General features: G+C 41.2%; 1 protein-coding gene across 1 annotated transcript in view; it reads right to left on the bottom strand.

Moving 5' to 3' along the window:
* Window positions 1-676: 676 nt before the first annotated feature.
* Window positions 677-27,419, bottom strand: part of FBLN1 (fibulin 1) — a 66,807-nt gene continuing 40,064 nt past the window's right edge. The window contains exons 13-17 of the mRNA XM_087969518.1: window positions 27,199-27,330; window positions 25,339-25,462; window positions 16,513-16,655; window positions 15,670-15,801; window positions 677-2,049 (exon numbers count right to left, since the gene is read on the bottom strand). Coding sequence (XP_087825644.1) covers window positions 1,910-2,049; window positions 15,670-15,801; window positions 16,513-16,655; window positions 25,339-25,462; window positions 27,199-27,330 — 671 coding nt within the window. The 3' untranslated portion in view covers window positions 677-1,909. The remainder of the gene's footprint in view (window positions 2,050-15,669; window positions 15,802-16,512; window positions 16,656-25,338; window positions 25,463-27,198; window positions 27,331-27,419) is intronic.

Below are 27,419 nucleotides of genomic sequence, written 5' to 3'. Positions count from 1 at the left end.
GTAACTTATTAATTTTAATTAATTTTGATTAGTACTAATAATTAATATGTATCAATATTATGAGGAAAAAGCACTGTTATTATAACATTATTATTAGAGAACACTATTGTTATTGCTACGATGAATATTACTCAAAAGAATTGTAACCAGACAGACTGTTTATATGGATTTTGAACATACTGCTCTTTCTATTTCTATTAATAAAAAAATAAAAAAAATTTTTTTAAATAAAAGGGACTCCATGTTTATATTATTTTTTTTTTCATGTTTTCTTGAACATCAACCATTCTCCTACCATCTGTTTCTTGACTTAAGGCCATAACCTGACAGCAAAATTGACCCAGACAGATTAAGAAATGTCTGCACTTCCCATATTCACACTACTTAGCCATTCCTCTAAAATTACTCATTTCCCATTTGTGAAAGCTTTCTGCTTCTGTATATTGACAAGAATCATTTGATTAAGTTGATCATCCATGGATGTTTAAAGCCCCCAAAGAGCCCTCTTACCTTTTTAATTTACGAGAAATTGTATTTATGTATCTGGGGTCTCAATATCAATCTAAAAATTCTTTGGCATCTCACATATACAGCTGCCATACTTCACACAGGTGCGGCAATAAATTTCTACTCTTAATACTCAAATCTGCATTCATTAATCAGCTGACAGCAGAAATAGTAAGATAAGTTGTTTTATTGCAGAAAAGAAGGAAGTCATATATACGTGTGGGCTTCCAGTACTTTCAACAAAGCATGTTCCACACCTAAAATTTCAAGGGAGATTAATTTTTAAAGAAAACCAAAGGAGTCCCTTATGTGAGCTGAAGATTCTGTGTCCTCTTTGAGGAGCAAACCTCCTGGCTGGTAATATTAATACCACCAACAAGCCACAATCTTCTTGAATTGAGATACATACTTCAGTCTGACTGCAGCATTAGAAAGATACTATACTTTTTGTATTGTATGCTGAAGATCCTGGGCACTAAAAGGCTCAGTTTTTCACCATTCTCATCCCTTGTTGTCCAATGTCCCTTTAATGACACTCTCAAATTTAAAAGAAACCAAAATACACAGCCAGGTAAAACAAGGGCCTGAAATATTACTAAACAATCCCCTGGACTTACTACTGTTGGTAATTGGAATTAGTGGGCCCAATGCCGGTAAGAAGAAACCCCATTAGCTGGAGTTAGTTTTGACTCCAGATGACAAGATGATTGTTAAAAAATTTCTACAATTTAAAAAAGAAATCATAGCCAGGTAAAACGTTCAAGGAGGTGGAAGCATCAAAGACAGCAAGACTCAGATCTGCAAAATCCAGTCTCAAGCACTTAACAAAATAGCTGAGATTAAAACTCACTGAGAGGTTCAAGCCACCAGATGCAAAAAAAAAACCATACTGTATATACAACACAATATTAACTACTGTGAATTTACAGGCATTGACATCCTACTTCTATTTTAGATAGTTTGCTATTTGTCCTGCAGTTAAGCTAGAAACCAGATTACATCCTTGGAAAAGAAGGCTACACGGTCCTTTTTCTCCACATCTTCCCCCCACAACCATGAATACAGAGCTTCCAGATACAGTAGAACCTCTGGTCACGACCGTAATTTGTTCTGTAACTTCAGTCGCAACCTGATTTGGTCGTGACCAGAACCGAGACTAACTGAGCATGCACTTACAAAAAAAAATGGCATGGAAGGGGATATCAGTGCAGAAGGGGAAATTGGCCGCGGCCATGTTTGATCGCCACCCGAGTATTTGTTTGTGACCAGATTCAAAAAAGTTGTGAATATTTTGGTCGGAACCCGATTTGGTCATGGTCAGAAGCATTCGTGACCAGAGATTCCACGGTAATATGTGGTGGAGTTTCACTTTGACGCTCTCTTCTCTTCATTAAATAGACCATCAGAACCAATATTCTGAAACAAAGATGTGCACGTTGACAACATTACGGTGTGAGACAACCCCTCCGACAACGTAGTTCATCTCCAACTTCAGGGTGGCATAGAAAGGTCCAATGATGGGTTTCACTTGTCGAACGACCCCTGTGAGTGGAGAAACAGCAACAACAGCAGCAATAATTAACATTTTTAATTGCGGTGACATGATGAGCATTGCTTTGGTTCCTTTTGCTAGATCATTCCTAAACAATGATTCTGAGAAGCTGCTGTTCCATCGCTCTGGTTTTTGGTTTATGGAAAGCTACAAACTCCTTTTCACTTTCAGGATCCATTAAGACTTCTAGGTGAGGTCATTGAGAAAACCACTTCTCTGCATCTCTAGGGAGCAGGAAATTTACGCCTGGAATGATGGTGTACCCAGTAAAAATTGTCATATATGTATAAAATGGCTCAGAAAATAGGATTTTGAGGGTATGCACCTCACCTTATTTTGTATATGATTTTTTTAGATCATAGTATGTTCAAGAGTGTTTCAGTAGAAATATTCAGTAAAAAATATTTAGATATGAAACAATACTTGGATATTTTAATTGGGATAAAAATGATTGTGGTCTACGAGTAACAGGAATCTAAAGTTTATCTTATTCCCCAGTTAACTAGCATCACATAGTTAACCTTGGATGATCTCAAAAGCTAAACAAAGCTGGACTAGATTACTCCTTAAATAAGAGACCACTTGGAAATCCAAAGGGTTGCAAACTTGTGGGAAAACATCTTCCAAGAATGCAACAGGACAGAAGACCCTTTGTGTGTGTTGTTAGGTATAACATTGATACCAAATATGGTTTGGGTGAATAAATATATAAAACTTAGATATCATGGTTTAAGTGCTTATCACTTTACACAATGCAGCAGGCAATTAGCCGATTAAGGGTGCGGTTAGAAGTTACAATATAAGGAAGCATTAGAAGCTGGAAAGCTTGCTGCGGCTGTAACTGTGTGCTGCTGCGACTGTAACTGTGTGCTGCTGCGACTAACTGTGTGCTGCTGCGACTAACTGTGATTACTGACTGTGAGTGCCTGTGACTGAACTGTTATTGTTTGCTACTGTTTGCTGATTACTGCGTAATTCTACTGAATATCCAGCGTTTGTTTCTCTGGAGAGTGAAACCGGAGGAGGAGAAGATATCTTTATCGGCTGATAAAGATATTGCAAGGACTCTTAACTTGGACTATACTAGTGAGTCTTACTGGATGGAAATACTGTGAATGACTTAATGGACTGAATGACAATGCTTTAAACTCTAACTGGATTAAAAACTATTTAAACTACAAACAGTGTTTGTGTTCAGTGTGTGTATACTCTGGGGCCCTTCCACTCTCGTTTGGCTTCCTGGCTTGACTACTGCTGCAATACTCTTCTAGGATTAATCCCCAAACCCTAACATTGGTTATGGGCCCAGCAGCATAGTCTAACTAACCAGGATATAGCAGAGAGAGTTGGTGTGAGTTGCACATTACTGTAAAAACAAACTGTTTTAATTAGTTTAAAATAGTCAAAATATCTGAAGAGCAATGGCACAAGTAAATTTGTCACAACTGTCCATGATATCCAGGCTGGATGGAACAAACTATGTTTCATGGTCAATGAAATGTAGTTTACTTCTACGCAGAGAAGGTTTGTGGGACATTATAGCAAACCCACCAGATGTGAGTAGCTGGGATCCTGCTAATGATGATGATAAAGAAAAGTTACAAGACTTTAAACTGAAGAATGAGCAGGCTTTATGCATCATAGGACTGACTCTCTGTGATCAGCAGCTTGTCCATATTCGTGGAGAAGAAAATGCTGCAAACTGCTGGGAGAACCTCAGGAAGATTTATGTTGGGACAGTGTAGGAGCACATATAAATCTTACACGGAAGCTTTTTCAACGCATCTTCAGAGGAATGGAGATATGTTAGTTCATTTAAACTGTATGAAGAGCATTTTTCAAGATTTGCAAGAAAAAGAGCTTATATTTAATGAACTGCAACAAGTCTATATAATATTATCTTCATTAGATCAAAGCTATGATGACTATGTGACTTCGTTAGAGGTATTGCCAAAAGAAAGCCTCTCATTAACCGAGATTACAGGCAGGCTACTAGAAGAAGCCAGAAGAAGGCGTGAGCGTGACGAGCTGAGAGAAGATAAGAAAGAAGAGAAATTATCTTCAAAGCTTGAAAGAAACCAGCAAAGCAAAGTAAAGCACCTGGAAGAAGAGAATTTATCTTCAACAGCATACACAATTAAAAAGTGTTTTAATTGTGGAGGCAGAGGACATTTGGCAAGATTCTGCAAAAAGAGAAAAAGCCAGAATGTAAAAAAGCCAAAGAAAGCATTTGAACTAGCCACGTTTAGCAACTCTGATGTGAAGAATAATTTATGGGTTGTTGACAGTGGCGCATCCCAATGCATCACAAGAGATAAGACAAAATTTATAAAAATGTCTATAAGTTCTCAACATATATCACTTGCAAACGGCTGGAACCTGAAAGCGAAAGGTCAAGGTTTTGCACGTTGTCCGTACATAAACCAGGATATAAAAATGTTGTATGTACCGCAACTAAAGTTTAATTTGCTTTCAGTAAGGGTATTAGATAAATTAGGTTATGTAATTACTTTTAAGGATAATAATTGCATAATTGAAAAAGATAACAAAAGGGTAACTGCAGCTTTAAATGGAACATTATATGTCTTAGATAATAGTAAGAAAGGGGAGGCTCAAACTGTATTTAATAATATAAAGCCTCATGATGAATGTATCCATTTATTGCATAGGCGTTTGGGGCATGTAAATTTTAAAATGCTAAAACGTACAGTTGAGTTATCTGAAGGAATAAGGTTAAAACCTTGTGATAAATATTTGCGTTGTAATGTTTGCTGTGAAGATAAGAGCAAGGTATTGCCTGCAAATAGGCTAAATGGTTTCAAAACAAAAGAACCTTTAGAAGTAGTATTTGCAGACATAATAGGTCCAAAGAAACCCAGTATGGGGGTGCTAGATATATACTGAGCATTATGGACCATTATTCTAGATATGGGTTTTGCTATTTAATGAAAAGCAAAACTGAAACATATCAACATTTTTTCAATTGGCTTAGGTTTGCTGAAAGAAAGTCTAAACGGCAACTGATAACCCTGGTGACAGATAATGGTACGGAATTTATTAATAACAAATTCCAGAACAGACTTAAGGTAGCTGGAATAGAGCATAAGAAGTCTGCTCCATACAGGCCAGAACATAACGCTTTTATTGAAAGAAGAGGCCAAACACTACAGGCAATGGTTAGAACAATGTTAAATGATTCTGGGTTACCTGATTCTTTGTGGGGAGGCTACAATGTGTGCTAATAACATATTGAACAACGTTGTTAATACAACAACAGGTGAAATACCATTTACCAGATGGCATGGCAGGAAACCTGACCTAAGTTACCTGCACACATTTGGTGCACCAGCATGGGTGCATATTCCTGCACAACTCAGAAAAAAAGGGCAACATAGAGCTAAAAGATTTTTCTTCGTTGGTTATCAGGCAAACCATAGGGCATATAGATTTTGGGAGAAAGGCACATCTAAAGTGTTATGTAGTGCTAGTGCCCAATTTCTAGAACATGAAGGATGGGAGAAATTAGAACAGGATGCCAATAAAGATGTAATTATTGAATCCTATAGAAATCCCATTAGTTATCCCTGTAACTTTAAAAATAAAGTAAAGAGACAAATACAGGATGAAATAGTGCCCATAAAGGAAGAAACAGATTCAATAGCTGAACAGGATGAGGAAGATGAACAGGTAGTAGTTCAACAAAGTCCTCCTGTAAGCCCTGTAATTCCCAGAAGAACTACACGTGTATCTAGACCGCCTGATAGGTACCAGGCTAACACAGTGTGTCAGATTAATCAAGTTCCTAATTCTGTTGAAGAAATTAAAAAGTATCCTACTAAGGAAAAAGAAAGTTGGTATGCAGCAATGAATAAGGAACTGAATTCATTAAGTGATATGAAGGTGTATGAGAATGCCAAATTACCTGTAGGAAAGAAATCCATTGGCTGCAAATGGATATTTAAGGTAAAAATAGATAAAGATGGTAATTTAATCCATAAGGCAAGGTTAGTAGCCCAAGGTTTTAGGCAGAATGCTAATGACTATGATGAGGTGTTTGCACCTAGTCTTAAGGCAGCAACCTTGAGGGCAGCTTTAGTGTGGGCAGCTAGTAAAAACTATATAGTTAACCATTTAGATGTGGAAACTGCTTACTTGCACGCCCCATTAAAACATATTATTTATATGAAAAACCTGTTGGTATTAAAAGTGAAAATAAGGATAATAATGATTGTTGGTTGTTAAAGAAAAGCCTCTATGGTCTTAAACAATCAGGCTATGAATGGAACCAGTATATTGTAAAGGAACTAGACAATATAGGATTTAAAGCTGGTTTAGCCGATCCATGTCTGTTTAAGAGGGAGACAAATGGGAAAGTATCATTATTATTACTATTCACAGATGATATTGCTTTGATTACTGAAACTAATGATGAAGCAAATAAAATAATAACATCATTAGGAAAGAGAATAAAGATCAAGCAATTAGGGAGATAAAGAAGTATCTCGGTTTGAATATAAAGAAAACACGGAAAGGTTTTAAGATATCTCAGGAAGATAAGATAAGCAAATTGCTAAAAGATTACAAGATGGAGCTTTGTAAGCCAGCTAAGACTCCAATGAGTCAGGAGTTTAGCAACACTGATGAACAAAGCCCTGAGTTTGATAAGGTGATTTATCAATCTTTAATTGGTAGTTTGAGTTATATTAGTAATTGGTCTAGACCAGATATTTCATACTGCGTGAATCAGTTGGCTAGATTCAATTCTGCACCATGTGAAAGACACTGGATAGCAGCTAAGAGGATATTAAGATATCTTAAAAAGACAATGAATTATTCATTGTATTTAGAACCAAAGGGTGATTTAATTCTGAGTGCTTATGCAGATGCTAGCTTTGCATCAGAAAGAGACACTAGAAAGTCGACTTCAGGAACAGCCATAATGCTGGGTAAGACATTAATAGGCTGGAAGTCAATAAGACAACAGCATATAAGTTTGTCTACTATGGAGGCAGAATTCTCCTGTTTATCATTGTTATGTACAGAATTAATAATGTATAAACAAATGTTAATTGATATAGGTATAACTGTAGATTATCCTATAATTATACATGAAGATAATCAGGCAGCAATTCAAATGGCCACAAATATTGGAGTAAAAACAAGGAGCAAGCATACAGATCTAAGATACCTAAACGTGAGACAATCTGTAAGAAGTAAGATGATTCAGCTAGAGTACTGTATGTCGGAGGACAATTTAGCTGATAATTTTACTAAAGCCCAAGGTGCCAGTAAGCACCAAGAGAGTTGTAAAAATATGGGATTAGATTGTAAGGTATTATATATTTATTTCACCCAAAAGGGGAGTATGTTAGGTATAACATTGATACCAAATATGGTTTGGGTGAATAAATATATAAAACTTAGATATCATGGTTTAAGTGCTTATCACTTTAAGCACAATGCAGCAGGCAATTAGCCGATTAAGGGTGCGGTTAGAAGTTACAATATAAGGAAGCATTAGAAGCTGGAAAGCTTGCTGCGGCTGTAACTGTGTGCTGCTGCGACTGTAACTGTGTGCTGCTGCGACTAACTGTGTGCTGCTGCGACTAACTGTGATTACTGACTGTGAGTGCCTGTGACTGAACTGTTATTGTTTGCTACTGTTTGCTGATTACTGCGTAATTCTACTGAATATCCAGCGTTTGTTTCTCTGGAGAGTGAAACCGAGGAGGAGAAGATATCTTTATCGGCTGATAAAGATATTGCAAGGACTCTTAACTTGGACTATACTAGTGAGTCTTACTGGATGGAAATACTGTGAATGACTTAATGGACTGAATGACAATGCTTTAAACTCTAACTGGATTAAAAACTATTTAAACTACAAACAGTGTTTGTGTTCAGTGTGTGTATACTCTGGGGCCCTTCCACTCTCGTTTGGCTTCCTGGCTTGACTACTGCTGCAATACTCTTCTAGGGATTAATCCCCAAACCCTAACATGTGTTGTGAAGGCAATTGAACTGACTTGACTTGAGGTAGTCTTTCTTTGCCAAATATGTTGTGGTTCGCCAGCAGCCTGTGCAGACGGCAGTGCAATCGGACAGTGGGGAAGAATGGGGACCAGTCCGGGAGTCTGGGGAGGACTCGGATGAGGGTCCTGTGTCCAATGCAGAGATGAAGCCAGGACCATCTGGGAGTTGTGTGCTGACTCCGGAGCCTTCGGAGTCTGGCAGCAGCGAGGCAGAGGAACAAGGGGAGCCTGTTCTCAGTGTGTGTGTGCGCAAAGCTGCCAGAAGGCAAGAGCAGCTGAGACAAAAGGAGTGACGTGGGAGGAAGTTTTGGAGGTGATTGCCCCTCTCATAAGGTATAAAAGACATGCAACGGTAAAGAAACCTTTGTAGGAAGCAAAGTTGTTCATTCTGTTCAGATTAATCCTTGGAGCTCTGTGTAGACTTTGTACTTTGGTTTGGTTTTTTTATAGTTCATTTGGCACTTTTGTTGCTGGCAGCACTTCAAAGGAGAGAAAGGTGGATGCTTATCTCGAGGGACCGTTTGGGACTCATTATAGGCTGGGAATGAACATAATTCCTAGCGTTGAAATAAAATAAGAGTTGTTTTAACTAAGCGTGTGCTTAATTACAGTCTCAGGAAGCCTTGGTCAGAACACAATATCTGAGCAACTTCTCAGTTTATGCTGCAGGTTTCTTAACGCTATTTTATTTCTGTGATGTCACATTTGTGATGGCCATAGCCTGACAATTCTCTCTCTCCTAATAAATATTTGATGGACCACTTAATTCACATTGAGAATGTGCAGAAATGAAAAGGCCAGCAGAGTGCAGGCAGAGAAAGAGCCGGGCCACTAATTTCATAATAAAGACTCCTTCCTTCCTTCCTTCCTTCCTTCCTTCCTTCCTTCCTTCCTTCCTTCCTTCCTTCCTTCCTTCCTCCCTCCTTTCCCTCTCTTTCTCTTTCTCTCCAGTTTATTCATTCTGCTAAGTGGCTATATTTACAGGACTCTTACAACTGTAAAAACAAGGAAACAATACAAGGTGAAGGTGCCTGTGATTGACATTATAGAATCATAGAATTGTAGGGTAGAATAGAAAGGGATCTTGGAGGATCTCAACCCCAGCCCTCTGCCCAGTGCACGGATCCTCCTAACATCCCAGATAAATGGCTATGCAGTCCTTTCTTGAAAACTCCAATGATTGAGTCCCCACAACTTCAGGAAGCAGGCTGTTCTATGAATTAAGACCTCTCACAGTCAGGCAAGTCCTCCTAATTTCAACTTTGGATCTCCTCCTATAAAGCTTCTATCCATTGCTTCATGTTTTACCCTCAAGTCTTAAGGAGAAAAAAAATCTGCTTCCCCGACAACCCCTCATGTTTCGGAAAACTGCTGTCCCCTCTTTCCTGACATTAATACGATTATTGCTATTATTGTTGCTACTCCAAATCCAATTAATTAGGACAGCGTCCAAGCACACCATAACAGGTCTGTTATGGCAGAGATATCCAGAAAGTTCTGATCTCTGTGTTCCCCTTTCTCTAGCTAAACATCTCCATCTTCTTCCCCATCAGAACCTCTGAGTCCCACAAAAAAAAAAAAAGGTTATCAAATTGGGTGGATCACACGGGTGGCCTGCTTTATGACTGCTATGACCTACAACCAGGGGTGGGATTCAAAAATCCCAGCAACCGGTTCGCTGCCCAGTTGCTGGGTGGGTGTGGCCATGATGGGAGTGGCCTACCAGAACTTCCAGGAGGGCCGTTTTTCGCCTTCCCAAGGGTCTGGAGGCTTCCTTTGGGTGTCTGGGAAGGCAAACATGGCCTCCTCCGGGCTCTGAAGGCCCTCCGGAAGCTGGAAACAGGCCCGTTTCTGGACTTCCGGAAGGCCAGTTTTCCCCCCTCCTAGAGCTTCCATGCAGACCCTGCACTTACCTGCATCAAAAATGGGCCATGTGAAAACTCCTGGGAGAGGAGCGGAGGGGTGGGCAGGGCCAGCTGGTCGGTTCAAATACCGGTTCGGTGAACCAGATGCAAATTTAACATCCGGTTTACCTGAACTGGTCTGAACTGGTTAGAATCCCACCCCTGCCTGCAACCGTAATGGACAGAAGGCATTACTGTCCTAAATCAAGGCCTACCTGCAGGTCCTTTAAACACAGGTGTGTCTCTGGGTATGGCCAAAAAAATCAAAATGGCAGCCAAGTCGTTGTAATAGAAGTGCCACCTATTATTTTTTTTAATATGTGCTGCATTAAAAAAAAAAAACCTCAACAGGACAACTAAGACAAAGCCAGAAAAGATATAATTGGGAGGGAGGTTTTTTAAAAGCCAAGACTGTGCTTTCTATTAACTCAGGGCAACTGTATCAAAGTTTTACTTTGCAGGAATTAGTGGCCTTGCCTGAATACAGGTGGCATTAGAGAATTAGGCAGAGCTAAGCGGGGGAAAAGCCTTCTAATACCGCAGGCTTTAATAAAACCTTTTTGTACAGGCAGGAAATGAATTCTTCCCTGACAGCTGGTAAAGAGAGAGAGAGAGAGAGAGAGAGAGAGAGATTCTAGTTGAAAATCTGTAAAAGGATTTAAAGAGAACAAGTGGAGGTTTTACTTCTGTTTACCCTAAAAATCGTCCTCTTTGGCTCACTTAGTTTGTTACACCAAACTAATATACAAGGTGGGCTGCAGTCAGCTCAACTCTTGGTCCACCCATATCCCCTTATCGTAATTTCTGGGTGCCGAGAAACCCACCCAGCCTTTGTCTTGGTCCACAGCTTCACCCCCCCCCCCCCGGCCCTGCTTTTGCAGCCTCTAGATCCCTCAACACAGGCCCCCAAACTTCCCATTGCTTTCTGGCATTTCAGAAGGTGGCCTGTGGTTGACCTGCATTTCTAAATTCACAACTGGAAGAGAAGGCGCCGTTAGACAAGCCAGTTCCGGTCACCTACCGCCTCCTGGTGGTGAAAACTTACAAGGCAATAATGTTGACCCTTCAAACATCTTCAACGGGGCCCACTGCCCCTGGCTTCAGCTGCTGGAGTTTTTGGGAAGCAGGGAAAGGCTTCTTCTAATCTCTGAAGTGAGCCTTCAAGCTGCAAGGAGGCCGTTGGGTAAGAAGATAGTCTTTGGGTATAAACACACCCACACCCACACCCACACACACACACACACTCCAAAGAGCGATCAGAAAAGGATTTGAAACACCTGCTTTCATACAGAAGCTTTCTTTTATACTGCTTACTTCTCTCTTTTATAGCTGACTTTCGGTTCCTAATTCCGATTCTGAATCGCGTGGGGGCTCCAGACTCCATTTAATACAGCTCACACATGTCATGTGCCTTCCTATATGTGCACGCAGGGATGCTCACGGGGGGTGACTAAAAAAGAAATAGCAAGATGGTAGCCGTGACGGTGTCAACAAACCTCAGCTGGGTTTTCACGTGTCTTGCACATAATTGTCTCATGCTGGCCACCATCTTGATTCTTTTTTCTTTTTTTTTGTCCACATCCAGTGGACATGCTGGGCAGGTGTCCGGAGCTGGACTGAGGTCTGCTGACCTGGTTCTATGTCTTTTTTTTCTGCTTGGCAGATTCACTTGGGCGCCAGGCTGTCCAGGCACAGCAAAGGGATTGGGCTCCAATTGTACATGCACTGCTGCAGATGGGCTTTTGGACCCCCCCCCGCCCCCACAGGCATCCCCACCTGTGTGGAAATATACTTTAGTAGTCTCACCTATTAAATGTAGTATTCTATTAAATGCCAGCGCTTTTTGTTTAAAAAAAAATGCTTTTTAAATTTTTGCTGGATTGGTGCTTTCTGTCTTTTGAAGCATACAATTGTTTCCTGGTTAAGCTGCCCAGTTGTTTCAAGTCTTTTAATGACTCCGGTAATCCCTTGCATCGGGGTGGAGTCGGGGCCACTGAATGCAGCTGAGTGTTTACTGGCCGGATGCCCTTCCTGTCACCAAGGCGGAGTTTTTTTCAGCAGATATTTCCACATTGTGTCCAGAGACAGAAATATCTGCCACTACCTAGGATCGAACTCACAGCCTACTGATTATGAGAGCTCCATCTCTAAGCCACTGCACCACTCCCAAATTTTACAGAAATGGTGTGTGTGTGTGTGTGTGTGTTATGTATGTCTGTGTATTATAACTTATCAATCAAGAGCCATCCTGCAGTGTTATCTGCAAGCAAAGGGAGTCACGTGTGATAAAAAGTGACTTGATTTTTCACAAGTCTGAATTTGGAAGTAAAGTTCTAAAGTCACATCAATAGTATGCTATGTTCACCTTCTTTTATCACCTATATTGTACCAACTGGTGTTTCTCAAAACTTTAGCAAATTTAAGACAGATGGATTTCAGTTCCCATCATGCTAGCTAGGGAATCCTGGTTGTTGAAGTCCATGCATCTTAAAGCATGTTGGCTGGGGATTTTTAGGAGGTGAAGTCCATCTAGTGTAAAGTTCTCAAGGTTGAGAAACATGAATGCAACTGTCTGACGGTGACAGCAATCAACCAATGGAACAGAAGTTGCCTTCAGAAGCTGTGGGAGCTTCACCACTGGAAGCTTTCAAGAAAATGCTGGACTGACATCTATCAGAAATGGTGTAGGGTCTCCTGCTTGGGCTTGACCTACAAGGTCCCTTCCAACTCTGTTATTCTGTTCTTCTGCTAACTCTACAGGCTATAAAGAAGGGGGGTGTTCAGTCTGTCATTGACGTGACATCTTGGAAATGTGGAGAGGGGCAAGAAGATAGTTAGAGTGCCACAGGAAGATGGCAACACACAATTTACATAAAAACATGTGCTCTTATACATAGCCCCCTAAAATATGCAGTCTTTCTCCCTGCCTGAGTTTATAATGACCAACCTCTGGGTTGCATATGTATATATTGATTGTCATTCCTGATTTCATCATTTCTAGGTTAGCAAAACCACTCTTTGCAGAAAATCATCATGCAGACCTTTAATTTCCCAACAGCTCTTCTTTAAAACCCCAAAGCTTAGAAGCCTGCATGGACATGTTTCCCCTCTGGCACCAAGTAACCACTTCTGCAGGAGAAATTTTTGAAATAAATTGGAATGAGCATGACCACAGTGCCATCTTCAGGCCAAACTGTAAGAGAGGTTCTAAAATTACGCATGGATAAGGATGGTTTATTTCCCTTGTCCAAAATTTCTCAACTTTAGCAACTCTTAAGATGTAATGACTTCAAGTCCCAGAAGCCATGCTGGTTAGGGAATTCTGGGATTTGAAGTCAGTACCTCCTGGAATTGCTAAGGTTGGGAAATACTCCTTAGTGCCCATCACTCAGCATGTTTTATTTTTGTTTTAATTCTATAAGTAACTTCAAACTACACAAGGACACCTAGATTCTGCACATTGCTGGTCCTACTCTCCAATCCAATGATTGGAGGAAATCTCTAATTATTCTTTTCTATTTCTTAAGTCAGAATGTTGGCCCAACCTAACAGCCCCTTCAAAGGAAGGAGCCCCTAACAATACTACTAAAAAGATGATGAGACCAGGGGCGGGATGCAAATATTTTTACTACCAGTTCTGTGGACGTGGCTAGGTGGGCGTGGCTAGGTGGGCATGGCCTTGTGATTGGGTGGGTGTGGATGATTTTTTTTTTTTTTTGCAGCACCCCCCTCTCCGTTTTTCTGCTTCCTGGGCCTCAGGGAAGCCTCCTGGGCAAAGCAGTAAGACAGCGAGGGGATTCCCAGCACAGCTGATCATCAGAATAGCTGATCATTGGGAGGAAAAAAAGAAAGAAATACTGGTTCGGCTGAACCGGGGGCTGTTTTTTTACTAATGGTTCGGCCGAACGGTAGCATTTTTTACTAACGGTTCACCCAAACTAGACTGAACCGGTAGAATACCACCACTGGTTGAGACCTTGGAAAAAGTTTAGAGAAGAGCAACTAAGATTATCAAAGGCCTGGAGACTAAACCATATGAAGAACGGCTGCAGGTTTTGGGCCTGGCTAGTCTAAAGAAAAGAAGAATTAAGGGTGACATCATAGCAGTATTTCAGTATTTGAGAGGCTGCCACAAAGAAGAGGGGGGTCAACTTATTTTCAAAAGCACCAGAAGACAAGAAACAATGGGTGGAAACTAATCAAGGAGAGAAGCAAACCTGGAATTAAGGAGAAACATCCTAACAGTGAGGACAATTAACCAGTGGAACAGCTTGCTGCCAGAAATCATGGGCGCTCCATCACTGGAGGTTTTTAAGAAGAAACTAGACAGCCACTTATCTGAAATAGTATAGGGTCTCCTGCTTGAGCAAGGGGCTGGACTAGATGACTTCCAAGGTCCCTCCCAGCTCTGTTCTATTCAAGAAACCAAATTCTGTTTTTTTTCTCCTTCTTCTCTCTCTTTTGCCTATTTTTTTTAGAGCTCTGCCCTCAGCTTATATGTCCCAAAGGTGCTTTTTTGTTTTCAAAACAAAACTGACAACTGGATAAAAACATAGTTCAGTTGCCTTTTGAAGGAAAAAAAATAGCACCTTTGGGGCAAGCATGACCTAGATGACTGAGAATCTCCATAGACCCTCAGCCTGTATGCTCTTTTCAGGTGTTCGGAAGTGACACACAATCTTTTGAGCCATGGATTCTAGTGCGATATATGCTAGCAGTTTCAAAACATGTTCTGAGGAAACTCTAGCTTCCCTCTGAAACATCTCACCCACTGGTGAAAGAGAAAAGCAAAGCCTTGTACACTTTGCACATTGTTCATTGTTACCACCCTTCCTTCTACAAGCCACAAGAATGAACGGGGGACCTTTCTGGGGTAAAGGATGAAAATGGATGGATGGGTAGATGAATGGATGGATGGATGGATGGATGGATGGGTAGATGAATGGATGGATGGGTAGATGAATGGATGGATGGATGGATGGATGGATGGATGGATGGATGGATGGATGGATGGATGGATGGATGGATGGATGGATGGATGGATGGATGGATGGATGGATGGATGGATGGATGGATGGATGGATGGATGGATGGATGGGTGGGTGGGTGGGTGGGTGAGTGAATGGATGGATGGATGGATGGATGGATGGAAGGATGGATAGATAGATGAAAGGATGGATGGATGGATGGATGGATGATGGATGGATGGGGTGGGTGGGTGGGTGGGTGATGAATGGATGGATGGATGGATGGGTGGGTGGAAGGATGGATAAGATGAATGGATGGATGGAAGGATGGGTAGATGAATGGATGGATGGATGGATGGATGGATGGATGGATGGATGGATGGATGGAGATAGATGAATGGATGGATGGAAGGATGGGTAGATGAATGGATGGATGGAAGGAAGGATGGATAGATAGATGAATGGATGGATGGAAGGATGGATGGATATGATGAATGGATGAATGATGGATGGGTAGTGGGTGAATGGATGGATGGGTGGGTGGGTGGAAGGATGGGTAGATGAATGGATGGATGGATGGATGGGTAGGTGGATGGGTGGATGAATGAATGAATGAATGGGTGGGTGGATAGGTGGATGCTGGAATATCATATCAAAACCATTGGGTTCAATGGTAAGAGCTACAACCCAAAAGAGGAATACCTTACCCACAGTCATGCCATCTGCATAGCGCTTGATAATGTCAAAAGAATCCCGTAAATTTCCTTCAGTTATATCAAATATGATGTCGGCCTCATTGGTCGCATATGCTGGTGTGATGGCGCGAAGGAAAATGATCTCTGAGGAGAGAGAGAATATGAGGGTCACCTGAAGACAGCAGCAATGGGAAATAACTGCCACAAAGACCGGTGTTATCTATGTAACCAGTTGGCAATTGGAGCAATTTAGTTAAACAAAATAACAATAGGATAGGACATTGGCACTACTTGTTTTGGGAAAAGGAAAAGCATTTTCCCCCCAGATTGTTTTTTACTGTACTTTATTAATTTATTTGATTCTTTTTGTTAGTTTTTATTGTTTTTTATTTTTATTTTTTGTTTTAAATATGGTTTTACATTGCGTAAGCCACCATGATTTGCTATGGGCAAATAGGCGGCAATATAAATTAATTAAATAAATAAAATAAATTTTCTCGCTGACTAGAATATTTGTAACTTGATCCCACAAGGAACCTAAGATTTCAGAATCTCACTCTGGAACCTAATCAGTAGCCATGCCCAGGTAAGCTAAAAGGAAGGAATATTTTAGAAATTACTTTTTTGGGTCACTGATAGGATAGAGGTTCGTTGTATTAACATAGGACTTTCCTCCATCTTGTGCTTTCTAGAGATCTTGGACTATAAAGACTTCCAATCCTAACCAGTGTGCTCAACAGTCTTATTGGGTAGTAAGGAATCCAAGATACCTAAAACCATCATCATTTCCAACATTATCACCCCACATAGGTGATGTTCCTCTGGATAATTTTATGGAGCAAGGAAACGCATTACCTTCTGGTCTCGAAAATTCTCGGAAAGTGGGCAGAGAGATGACGGTGTGGGAAATTGTGTGAACAGGGTCTAAGATACAGTTGGCATCACTTGGTCGACAGGATTTAATGCAGCGAATGGTATCTGTTTTCTCATGTCTGATTCTAATGGAAAAGGAAAAACATACAAATTAAGACCAGAAACAAATGTCCCAGTGTATCCATGGAGTAGAGTTAATGGTTGTTGTGATGGGATCAAAACTCTATCTGTTTTTAATGTGGGTTGCAAACCATCTATTGAGCACATCTTTTGGACAATCCTGCAAATCATTTGTATGGCAAAAATCGAAGATTGTTGATCAGCAGTGAAGTTAAGTTTTTGATCTCACTGTGTTATCAACTTATGGAAATGTGTTCAGGCCTTAGACTCTGATCTAGCTATTTGGGAAATTCATTCATGAAATGAATGCAGTCTGAAAAGAGTACATCCAGCTACAAACTGTTTCCAACAAGGGCAGCAAATCCATAAACATTTTGGAGATGTATTTAAAGTTTTTAGTTACAGCAAAGTCTAGAACAAACCTGCCCTATGATAGCTGTAAAATAACGAACCTTCCTTTAGATAGTAATTCTGTCATTAAGCCATGGGTAACAAGGACATTAAAGGAAGAAAAATAGGAGAAAATTGCTATTTATTTGTTAAACTTGTTTGTTGATGACATGATCCCAACTATCAAATCCTGGATATTTCTGCAAAACATAATTGCAGAGGAATCAGTTTTAGTAGTGATTTTTAGAAATTAAACTTTAGTCAGCTAAAGTTTTTTTGCATATCCATTTCTGTACAGATCACAGAAAAAAAATAGCTAATAAATTAAATATACTAGTGGCATAAAAATATTACAAACATTTGGCAGCTTGCTGTTGCTATAATTATTAATAAATTCTTTGAAACTAACCTGTCTGGAAAAAAGATATGAAAAGATGGCACAAGAAATATTTGAATACACTAGCTCAAATTGTGGTTGTTAAACTAACAGCAGTTTCAAAATTAAATTTCATATTCCAAATTTTTTACCAATTGAAATTTCAGAGAAAAAATATTTTTTTTTTTAGTTTTAATGCTAAAAATGATAATCAAGGGTCAACAGGAATTTTTTTTACAGGTTATATGCCAGGGAATATAAAGGATCCCTCTTTTAAACTATATCATCTCATTTGGGAAACATGACCCATTCAAACTATAAGACACATCTGATATATGGATTCAGAGGGAAGACGTACAGGAATTAGACAGAAACATATATTTGTTTTTCCAAAAGAATCTTATAAAAGCAAGCAGTGTAAAGAAAATACAAGTAATCCTCAACTTAAGCGAGTTGTGTCTGATTTTGCAATGTTTTGTATCATGGTTGTTAAGGGAAACACTTCACTTGTTATGTGAATCATATGGTTATTAAGTGAACCTGGTTTTCTCCATTGGCTTTGCTTCTTAGAAGCTGACTAAGCACGTGACCTCAGGAACCTGAAACTTATCATTGTTCTGACCCAAACCTGTTTCCAAGAGAGCAAACACAAGACAAAGGCAGCAGCACATTTTACCGTTTCATCTATGAATTCTGTTTCTTCACAGATAAAAAGCTGCTTCCAACTAATTAGCTCCAACGGGAAAGAGCCTTGCCAAGTTTTTGCAAGACTGCCAAGACCAACAGATAAGAAATAGTTTACAACACAAGAGTCTTCAAATACCAACTGTAATGTCCACGAGGCTGAGTTTCAAAACATCTTTGCCTTCTGCAAAGGTTTGTTTCATAGCTGGCTTTTATCTTCTTGAGGGAGGGGCCATTACCTTGCAGCCTTACTCCCGAGTCGCCCGTGCTGTTGTAACTGCTCTTTCCTATGAGCAATCCTGCTTGAACATGTACTTGGCACATCCCTGCTGCCAGCCCCCACAATCTCTGAAGGCAGCATTCCACTTCCTAATGGTCCTGGCCCCTCATCTGAGTCCTCGCTTTCCTCAGCCATCCGCACCTGATGTTGGCTAACCACAACGATCATCAATGCATCCCGATTGCCTAATTTTGGTCATATAATTGTTGGGAGGCTGTGACAGTTATAAATGCAAGGATTGTTGTAAGTCACTTTTTTTTCTCAGTGCATTGGTAACTTTGGTCACTAACTGAATGGTTGCAAGTTGAGGATTACCTTTTTATTAAAATTATGTTTCAGGTTTGGAGGAAGATAAATCCAAAATTGATAAAAGGGCACCTCTCCTTTAGCCCTTCGATGAAGCCTCCTGATTTTAATGATCCATTTGAACGTTGTAGAGAGTATGGCTTATAATGCACAGAATAAAAATTTTGTAACGACAATTTCTTATGAAATTGTTAACTAACCAGGATAGGGTTAACCAACCCTCGGTCTCCTGGTGCAAATCCACCCCCCTCCCAGTGAAAGGATGGTGGTTTCCTTGCTCCCATCACCAAGGAAAGTAAGACATTGGGGGCTGGGTTTATTAAAATTCAATATATTGTGTCATAACAGCCAACATTTCACACCTGAGGTGGCAGAGGCGATACATCCCATTGACTCCTCAGAAGTAATTTACAATTAAAGCCCATTTGCATCCCAAAAATAATAAATAAAAAATATAAGAAGGGGAAGGATTGAGAATACTGTTGTGCAGGCAATCTGAAAGAGACTAAGCTAAAGCTGGATTAACCCCTTAGTTACTTACTTACTGTGCTTACTTCTCTCCTTGCCTCCCAGAGGTGATATTCAGCAGGTTCTGACCAGTTCTGGAGAACCGGTAGCGGAAATTTTGAGTAGTTCAGAGAACCGGCAAATACCATCACTGACTGGAGATTTTACAGTATCCTTCCCCTGCCACGCCCACCAAGCCACGCCCACAGAACTGGTAGTAAAAAAATTGAATCCCACCACTGTTCCCTCCTTCCTTCTCCTCTTTCCCATCTTTTCTTCCTTCCTCCCTTCCATTTTTCAGCCTATTTTTTGGCCGTTTTCTGGGCCATTTGGGGGGTTGTTTCTGGCAGTTTTTTGGGCCTTTTCCAGCTATTTTCAGGCCATTTTGTGGCTATTTTGGGGGGCATTTTTGGCTGGTTTACGGGCCATTTTCAGGCTTTTTCTGGGGCATTTTTCGCTGGAAAAATGCCCCCAAACACCCCAAAAACGGCCTGAAAATGGCCAAAAACAGCCCGAAAAAAGCCCAGAGAATGGCTGAAAAACGGTCAGGGCCAGGATTAGCCGGTTCAGCAAACTGAGCAGACCGGTTCATACCAGCTGAATCCCGACTCTTCTCAAAACCATTTTTCACACTTACCTTTGTAGCATCCCGATGATCATGTGATCAAAATTCAGATGCTTGGCAACTGGTTCATACTTATGACTGTTGCTGTGTCCTGGGATCCCCTTTTGCACCCTTCTGACAAGCAAAATCAATGGAGAAGCCAGATTCCCCTTAACAACCGTGTTTCTAACTTATCAGCTGCAGTGATTCACTTAACAACTGTAGCAAGAAAGGTTGCAAAATGGGGCAAGACTCACTTAACAAAGGTCTCGCTTAACAACAGGTATTTTGGGCTCAATTGTGGGCCGTAAGTTGAGGACTACCTGTATTGATTCTCTGGCCTTTTGCAATTTGACCTCCCCTAAGTCTGGAGTGCCATTCCTTTTCACGCAGCCCCTTGGAATTAAGTTCTGCAAGCACAGCGGTTCTCACTTCTGAAGAAACAAGCTTCAGCTTGGGTTGTGCAGCTTTCCCTTGTGTTGTGCCCTCTCAATATCTTTCCCCTTGGAGAAGAGAAACGGGTGAGCCCAAAATGTTGCCTCGGAGCCAGCTGCCCCCATGGTAGGAAGAACAGTCAGACTATTGAGATCTCTGCGATATTGAGGTGCAGATTGTTTCGATTGCTTGTTTTAAAGTTAATCAAGCGTTTATGAAACTGATGCCCACTTTTCCATCATTTTCTTGGCTACTGTCAGCCCCACAAAGTAGATCCGAGTAGGAAAACAATTCCACAGGAAAATTAAAGTCATTTTTTATTGAAATTGTCTATAACAACCAGTCTCTTGCAAGTGGTGATGGTGTGGTGGAATGTAATCTGGATTCCCAGGAGAAAAAGACTGCATTTCATAGGGAAAAGAGGACGTGAAGTACGTAGTGTTGGATTGAAAGAGAGCTAAGAAGACTCCTATACCCCTCCACAAACTTCTGGACAATGAGATATTCAAGTTAGCTAAGATCAAATTATGGAATTCCAATCATCATCTTAAAAATCATGGTGTTTAGTCAAAGGTGCTTTTTCAAGAGGCAACTGGACTTTCTGGTTTTTTTTTTAAAGATGTTTTTGCTTCTCATCCAAGAAGCTTCTTCAGCTCTGAGGAAGCTTCTTGGATAAGAAGCGAAACGTCTTCAAAGAAAAGAAAAACAACAATAACTAGTTTGCCTCTTGAAAAAGCACCGTTGGGTCAGCAGCAGATACAGATTAACAGAGTTGGAAGGGACCTTGCAGGTCACCTAGTCCAACTCACCGCCCAAGCAGGGGACCCAACACCAGTCCAGTCTCTTCTTGAAAGCTTCCAGCGATGAAGCTCCCACCACTTCTGAAGGCAAACTGTTCCACTGGTTCATTATCAGAAAATTTATCCTTATGTATATTCAGGTTGAATCTCTCCTTGTTCAGTTTCCATCCATTCTTCCTTCTCTGGCCTACAGACGCTTTAGAAAATAGCTTGACCCCTTCCTCTCTGTGGCAGCCCCTCAAATATTGGAAGACCGCTATCCTGTCTCCCCTGGTCCTTCTCTTCACTAGACTAGCCATGCCCAGTTCCTACAACCGTTCTTCATATCTTTTAGCCTTCAGTCCCCAATCATAATAATCATAAAAAGGACCAAAATGCATAAGCTAAACTCCTCTTATGTTGAGGCTGCCATCTTGATTTATTTATTTATTTTTTACCTGGAGATACTGCGGTTTGAAAGTGAACGTTGATGGATTTACATGCAAAACTTCCCTAAGTGGAGAAAGGGCAAGTAACCTGCCACATTAAAAAGCATTGAAGGAAAACAGTGATCAGTCTGAATGAAACAAAAGGCAAACACAGCATGCAGGACCGCTGTGCCGATCCAAACTTTATTAGAAGATGATTAAAAAAAACAAAAAAACAACCCAAGTAGCAACCGCGGAGGCCCAGGCAAAGTCAGCATGCAAAGGGTCAAAGTTGTGCGGTGACAAAGATCCACAGCTCGGCTAGGGAGGTGCTGACCCTTCCATGGCGAGAGACCTGCATCTGAATCCTCAGGAGGAGGTCTCGGGGCTCTGGAATGGGTCGCTGCAAAGTCACGACGCCCCTGTAGCCGTCCACCTTCCTCACGGTGAAAAAGCCGCCCTCGTTCCCACTCAGGATGGCGAAGTGAAGGTGATCCCCGGAAACGACATTGGACGGGCCCATGCGGAAAATGTCAAGGGGGCCTGGAGGTTGGTGGGGAAAGTGAGGTGGTAGGAAGTGATTCTCAAGGGCAGCTGCTGGCATTCCGTCAGGGCAGGGCAGGGCAGGCGCTCGCAACGGCTGCAAGACAAGGGGACGGGGAGGTGGGGGGAGAAGAACGGGAAGGGGTTAGCAACCGTTCGGCCAGAAGGAGAAAAGCCGCAGGGCCAAGGGGAGCTGGACGCCCACATCCCCGAGGCCTGGAGCGGAGCAGGCAAAGGTCCTAACCCATGCATTTCATGCAGAAGGGGGTAGCTTCAAACTGTGGTTTAAGAACAGCCCAATAAACCATGCAGGCAATGTCCCCGAGCATCTGACTAGTCTTGAAAATCCTCGAGCATGCTCAGTTCATCCGGCCTGGGAAGCTAATCAGGGGTAGTGCTGGGCTGGGAGGCTCCCAGAGTAGAAAACTCAGCTGGCAAGTTGCAGAAAATTAGGGCAAACAGCTTCCCTCTTGCGGCCAAGAAAACTCCATCAATGTGTCCATAACAACACCCAGAACTGAGCTCACTTTGAGGGATGCTTAGGCTTTAGGGCCAGCTTCAAGCTTAGCCAGTTTCATTGTGGCTAGTAAATGAATAAGAGACCACCCGGAATGTAGACTTTTATCCTTCAGAACAGTGTCTCTCAAGAACTTTAAGCAGTGTGGTCTTCAACTTAACTGGCTGGGGAATTCTCTGAGTTGAAGTCCACACAGTTTAAAGTTTTTGAGGTTGAGAAACTGCTCTCGGCAGGATCTCCTGAGGCACTGGTGTCACTCAAGGCCTGGGGCCCAGATCTGGCCCATGGGGCACTTAGATCTGGCCCACGGGGTTGCCTTGGAAACAGCAAAGGATTGGTCCATGGTGCCTCTGCTAGAGAAAATGGAGCTCGGGTGAACCGCACTTAGGGAGGGTTTCAATTTTGCTGGCAGAGGCCTGCAGGAGGCCATCGCGGCCGAGAACGGAGCCTCGATGAGTGACAGCGAGCTGGGTACGTCCACCCATCCCAGGCACACACACCCAGCTCCCCAAGGTCAAACACAATGCCGATGCTGCCCTCAATGAAACTGAGTTTACCCCTGTCCTGGGGTATATTGTTCCAAGCCTATGTTCCAGTTTTTACTTTCTTCCATCTGATGAAGAGAATCTAATCTGTGCTTTTCAGGTTTTTCACTGTTTTTTTTTTTTTTTTTGTTACTAAATGCTGTTAGCTGCCTTTAAGCACTTGTGGAAGCTCTCCAACCTGATGGTTCTCCATGCCACACAACCACAGAGGAAGTCCAGCTGTTTGAATGAGCAAAAGCTGGAGCACGTTTCCAAAAGCACCTTTATGGAGCTCCTTTCAGGGCTCAGCAGTGATATTACCCAACCACCAAGCTAAAAAAATAAGTACCAGCGGGTAGAAAGTCTGATTATTTTAGCTGAAAGTAGTGATTCCCCTCCTCCCCAAGAATCAGTATTGTTGGCTTTCTGTTGAGCCTCAGAAGGCACCAATATTTATTCTGTTATTAAGATTTTGTTAAGAACAAAGCAATAAAAAATGTTAAAAAAAAATCCAGTTAAAAAAGGGAGATTTTTGCATCCATAGGTACACAAAATAAAAACTGAAGAGAACCTTTATACCTCCAGGATTTGACCGAATATTTTATCTTGTTCTGGAGCTCATTTGTGGAATGTTTCATAAACTGGGTGTTGAAACAGTGAAACATTGTAGTGAGGAGTTGAAATATAAACGAGACCAAAAACACCTGGGGGTTTAAACACCTTTGTGTTTCACACAAGTCTCATACTCATTTCTGAACCAAATAAATTCCAGGATGAAAAGCCACTAGATACATAAAAGCAACACATATAAAGATATCATTTATCATTCTTCTACGGGTAAGGAGATATTATTTTAAAGGATGTATTTTGTCTTATTAGAACATCATTATATTACTAACACTAGCTGTTTTTAACTTGCAAGCTGCCTTTGTTATTTATAATTTATAAAATAAAAGATGTTTAACAGATAGGCATTGCTTCCAGTGGATATAAAGGGACACGTATATATCTGTGATAAGCCTGCTGGGAGAATTATTACTACTTTGGAATAATAATCAAAGAAGCGAGGTTGGCCTCTATGGCAAATCAAAGGACATTTTTTTCACAAAATATTCCCTTTATAATTTGACAATGTTGAAGGCAGCGCAAAAAGTGAGGGAAGTGCTTTTCCCATCTTTTTTTATACTAAACCCCCAATATTTTCACCCATGCATTAAGGACTTCCAGTTCACCCCACAGCAAAACTGCTGCTTCTGCAATAAAAAGTGAGGAAGACTGAGCAACCAATGAAGGTGAATATGCGTGTCCCAGGATAATGTTACAAGATCTAGTCTGGATCAGTCACTGGGACCAGAGGTTTCCTCTTTGAGCTTTTGGACTTGTGCTGGAGCCCATCCTCTGGGAACTTCTCTCTGAGCTTTGGGCTGTTCTGTGTTTGGTATTTATACCGTGGCTGTTTTGTGCTTTTTAGAAATAGATTGGGGTGTTGATGACTGGCTATTAAATCACTGTTTATCATTAATGATAGTCCACGCAACTGCCAGGAATTCCAACTCAAAGAAACACACATACAAATCTGGACCAGCATAGTCTGACTTTAGAAAAGTGAGTCTAATTTGGTTCAGAGTTGAATGGGAGACCATCAGAAACCCCAAGACAGTAGGGCAGGGGTCCCCAAACTTGGCAACTTTAAAACTTGTGAATTCTGGGAGTTGAAGTCCACAAATCTTAAGGTTGTCAAGTTCGGAGACCTCTGCAGTTGGGGATAGTAGGAAATCAAAAATGTACCCTCTGAAGAAGGCCATTGTGGTGCCAAAGACATCTTCATAGACAAATTCGACTTAAGGAAGACTTTATCTTTTTGGTTTATCTATATCAATCCCTCAACAGCCTCTTCTTTCCTTGTTCCAAATTCCCAAATAGACATAATTCCTAAGGTAGCTCTTAACTACCTGTTTGCAAGCAGGATGCTAACAGTGGTGGTGAGAATCCTTAAGGATCAGCCTGCTGAACCATCCCCATGACAGAATTCCTAGCTAGCTGGAGAATTCTGGGAGGTGAAGTTCACACATCTTTTAAAGCTGCCAAAGTTATGAAATGCTTCACCATAGTTCCTATCATCCTTCTGTTCTATGGTCCAGGGTGACCATCACAGTCTAAATTTCATCATCCGGTCTTAATTTTCGCCCTGCTGCTCCAGTGCTGAGCAAACAGCTTAAGACTGAAGAAGGTCACTTGGGCAGGCAGTTTCTTGGTCAACTTTGGTGATGCCACCATCCTCAAAACTACTGAAGGGAATTCAGAGGGGCACTTACGTGTCTCCAGATTTGCGATAATTCTCTGGACACTCCAGAGAAAGGCAGCGAAATCCTCCCTGAATATTAAAGCAGGTCTGGTTGTGTGAACAGGTATGAGTTTCAGTAAGACATTCATCAATATCTATAAAAAGGGAGAACGAGACAGAAAGACCAGGAAAGAGAAGTTAACTGGAGTGCTCTAGCAAGAAACTGTTGATGTTACAGCAGCAAACTGTGATTGGGTGATCCATTTACATTCATGTTCACAGGCTTGAAGGCTCTTCTGCATAAAAACTCTTCCATCCCCACTGGTTGAGGGACCAATTTCAAGCCCTGGGAGCTGTCCCCTTAAGGGGATACTTCATCGGAAATGTAGTTAATGTCTCTTGGGAGATATAGTTCATATCAGGTGGTCACATCTGTAATCCTGATTGGTCACTGAATTGATCTCTCTTTGGGCTGAGGGAGTTTTGGGCCATTCTTATCTGGACCCCAGCATCATGCTGGAGTTTTCCTTTGCTACAACGCCATGGGATGAAGATAACCATCTTTTCACACTATTGAGGCAGCTATTAAGGCGAAGATTGGACATTAGATGAATCTCAACATAACAACAGGCATTAACTACATTTCCCATGAAGCATTCCCTTAAGGGGGCAGCTCTCATTCCTAAACTAACTATATACTGTCTAACCAGCACAACCAATTTAAAGGAAATTAATTTTAATCCAAACAGCTCAGCGGGTCTATTTTACCGTTGAACAGAACTATTTGAGCTGCTTTTTCATATCTGTTTCTTGCTTGGTACAATTAATCCTCATTTAGCAACCATTAAGCAAAATGGTTGCTAAGTGAAACCACAATCGTGCTTATGATCTCACTTTAAGCTTTCCTTTGCTTTACAAATTGGCAAATATTGTAAATGTGAGGATTGGTTGTAAGTTTTTTTTTTTTTAATCATGGTCATAATTGCAAACAGTCGCTGGTTGCTAACCAAGAAATAGAAGGTTTTTAATTCTACTCTCTTATTATAATATTGTGATTTCCATTTTTTTTGTAATAAGACACGAATAAATAACAAGCTTGCAGGAATGAAAATATATATGCAGTTCAGGGTTGGGCTGCTGCTGTTCTCTAAGGTGGGTTGTTCTTGTGGCTGCTTCATTATTTTTCTGAAGAACATCAACCGGAACATCAAGCGCAAAATGCTGTGGAAAATGACTCCAAGTTTTATGTGCTAGTCTGGAGGACCAGACTCTGAAAGTCAGCGGATGAACTTCTGGGTTTCACTTTCTAGTCTGTCGAAGATTCTCAGTCGTCCAGTTCATAGTTGTCCCAAAGGTGATTTTTCAGGAGGAAACTGGACTTTCTGGTTTTTTCTTTCTTTAAAGGTGTTTCGCTTCTCATTCATGGAGCTTCTTCAGCTCCCCACTGTCCTGTCAGAGCTGAAGAAGCTTATTGGATGAGAAGCGAAACATCTTTAAAGAAAGAAAAAGCCAGAAAGTCCAGTTGCCTCCTGGAAAATTCACTTTCTAATGTGTCTTGTTCAGTTTTTCTTATTATTTCCTTTCTTATTTTCTCTCCCCATGGCATTTTATTGGGGGCTTATTTTCTCATTTTTTGTTTTCTAGTTTTATGCTATTATTTGGAGGGCAGGAAATCTACCCAATCAGCATTTTTAAATGCAGTTTTTTTTTCTTTCCTCAGCAGAGGGTGCTGTGGCACAAATTCCTTTCTACAGATGGAACAAAGGTGATGTGTGACAATCCCTGGGATTTGGCAACCAACCAAAAAGCAAGTGGTGTTTCTTTGGTTTTTCTTTGTTTGTTTTTTTAATTAAAATTGCTTTCTTTTGCAGCTTGAGTTTCTAAGACTCACCCTGACAGTTCCGTGCGTTGGGGGCCAACTTGTAACCCGAAGGGGGGCAGGTGCACTGAAAACTGCCTGCCACGTTGATGCACCGATAAGCACAGATGTGGCCCCCCGTTGGTAAAGCACATTCATCAATATCTGAAAATCAGAAATAGAAAGAAGTCTTAACGGTAGATCCCAATGGTGGGTCTTAAGCCACCCAGTAATAGAGGTCTTGACATCCCGAA

This window comes from Notechis scutatus, chromosome 6 (genome assembly GCF_049901735.1).
Source record: "Notechis scutatus isolate UNSWTSFEM ecotype Mainland chromosome 6, rNotScu1.2, whole genome shotgun sequence".
Taxonomy (NCBI): domain Eukaryota; kingdom Metazoa; phylum Chordata; class Lepidosauria; order Squamata; family Elapidae; genus Notechis; species Notechis scutatus.
Note: the sequence above shows the minus strand (reverse complement) of the source record. Positions and strands in the feature narration are given on the sequence as shown.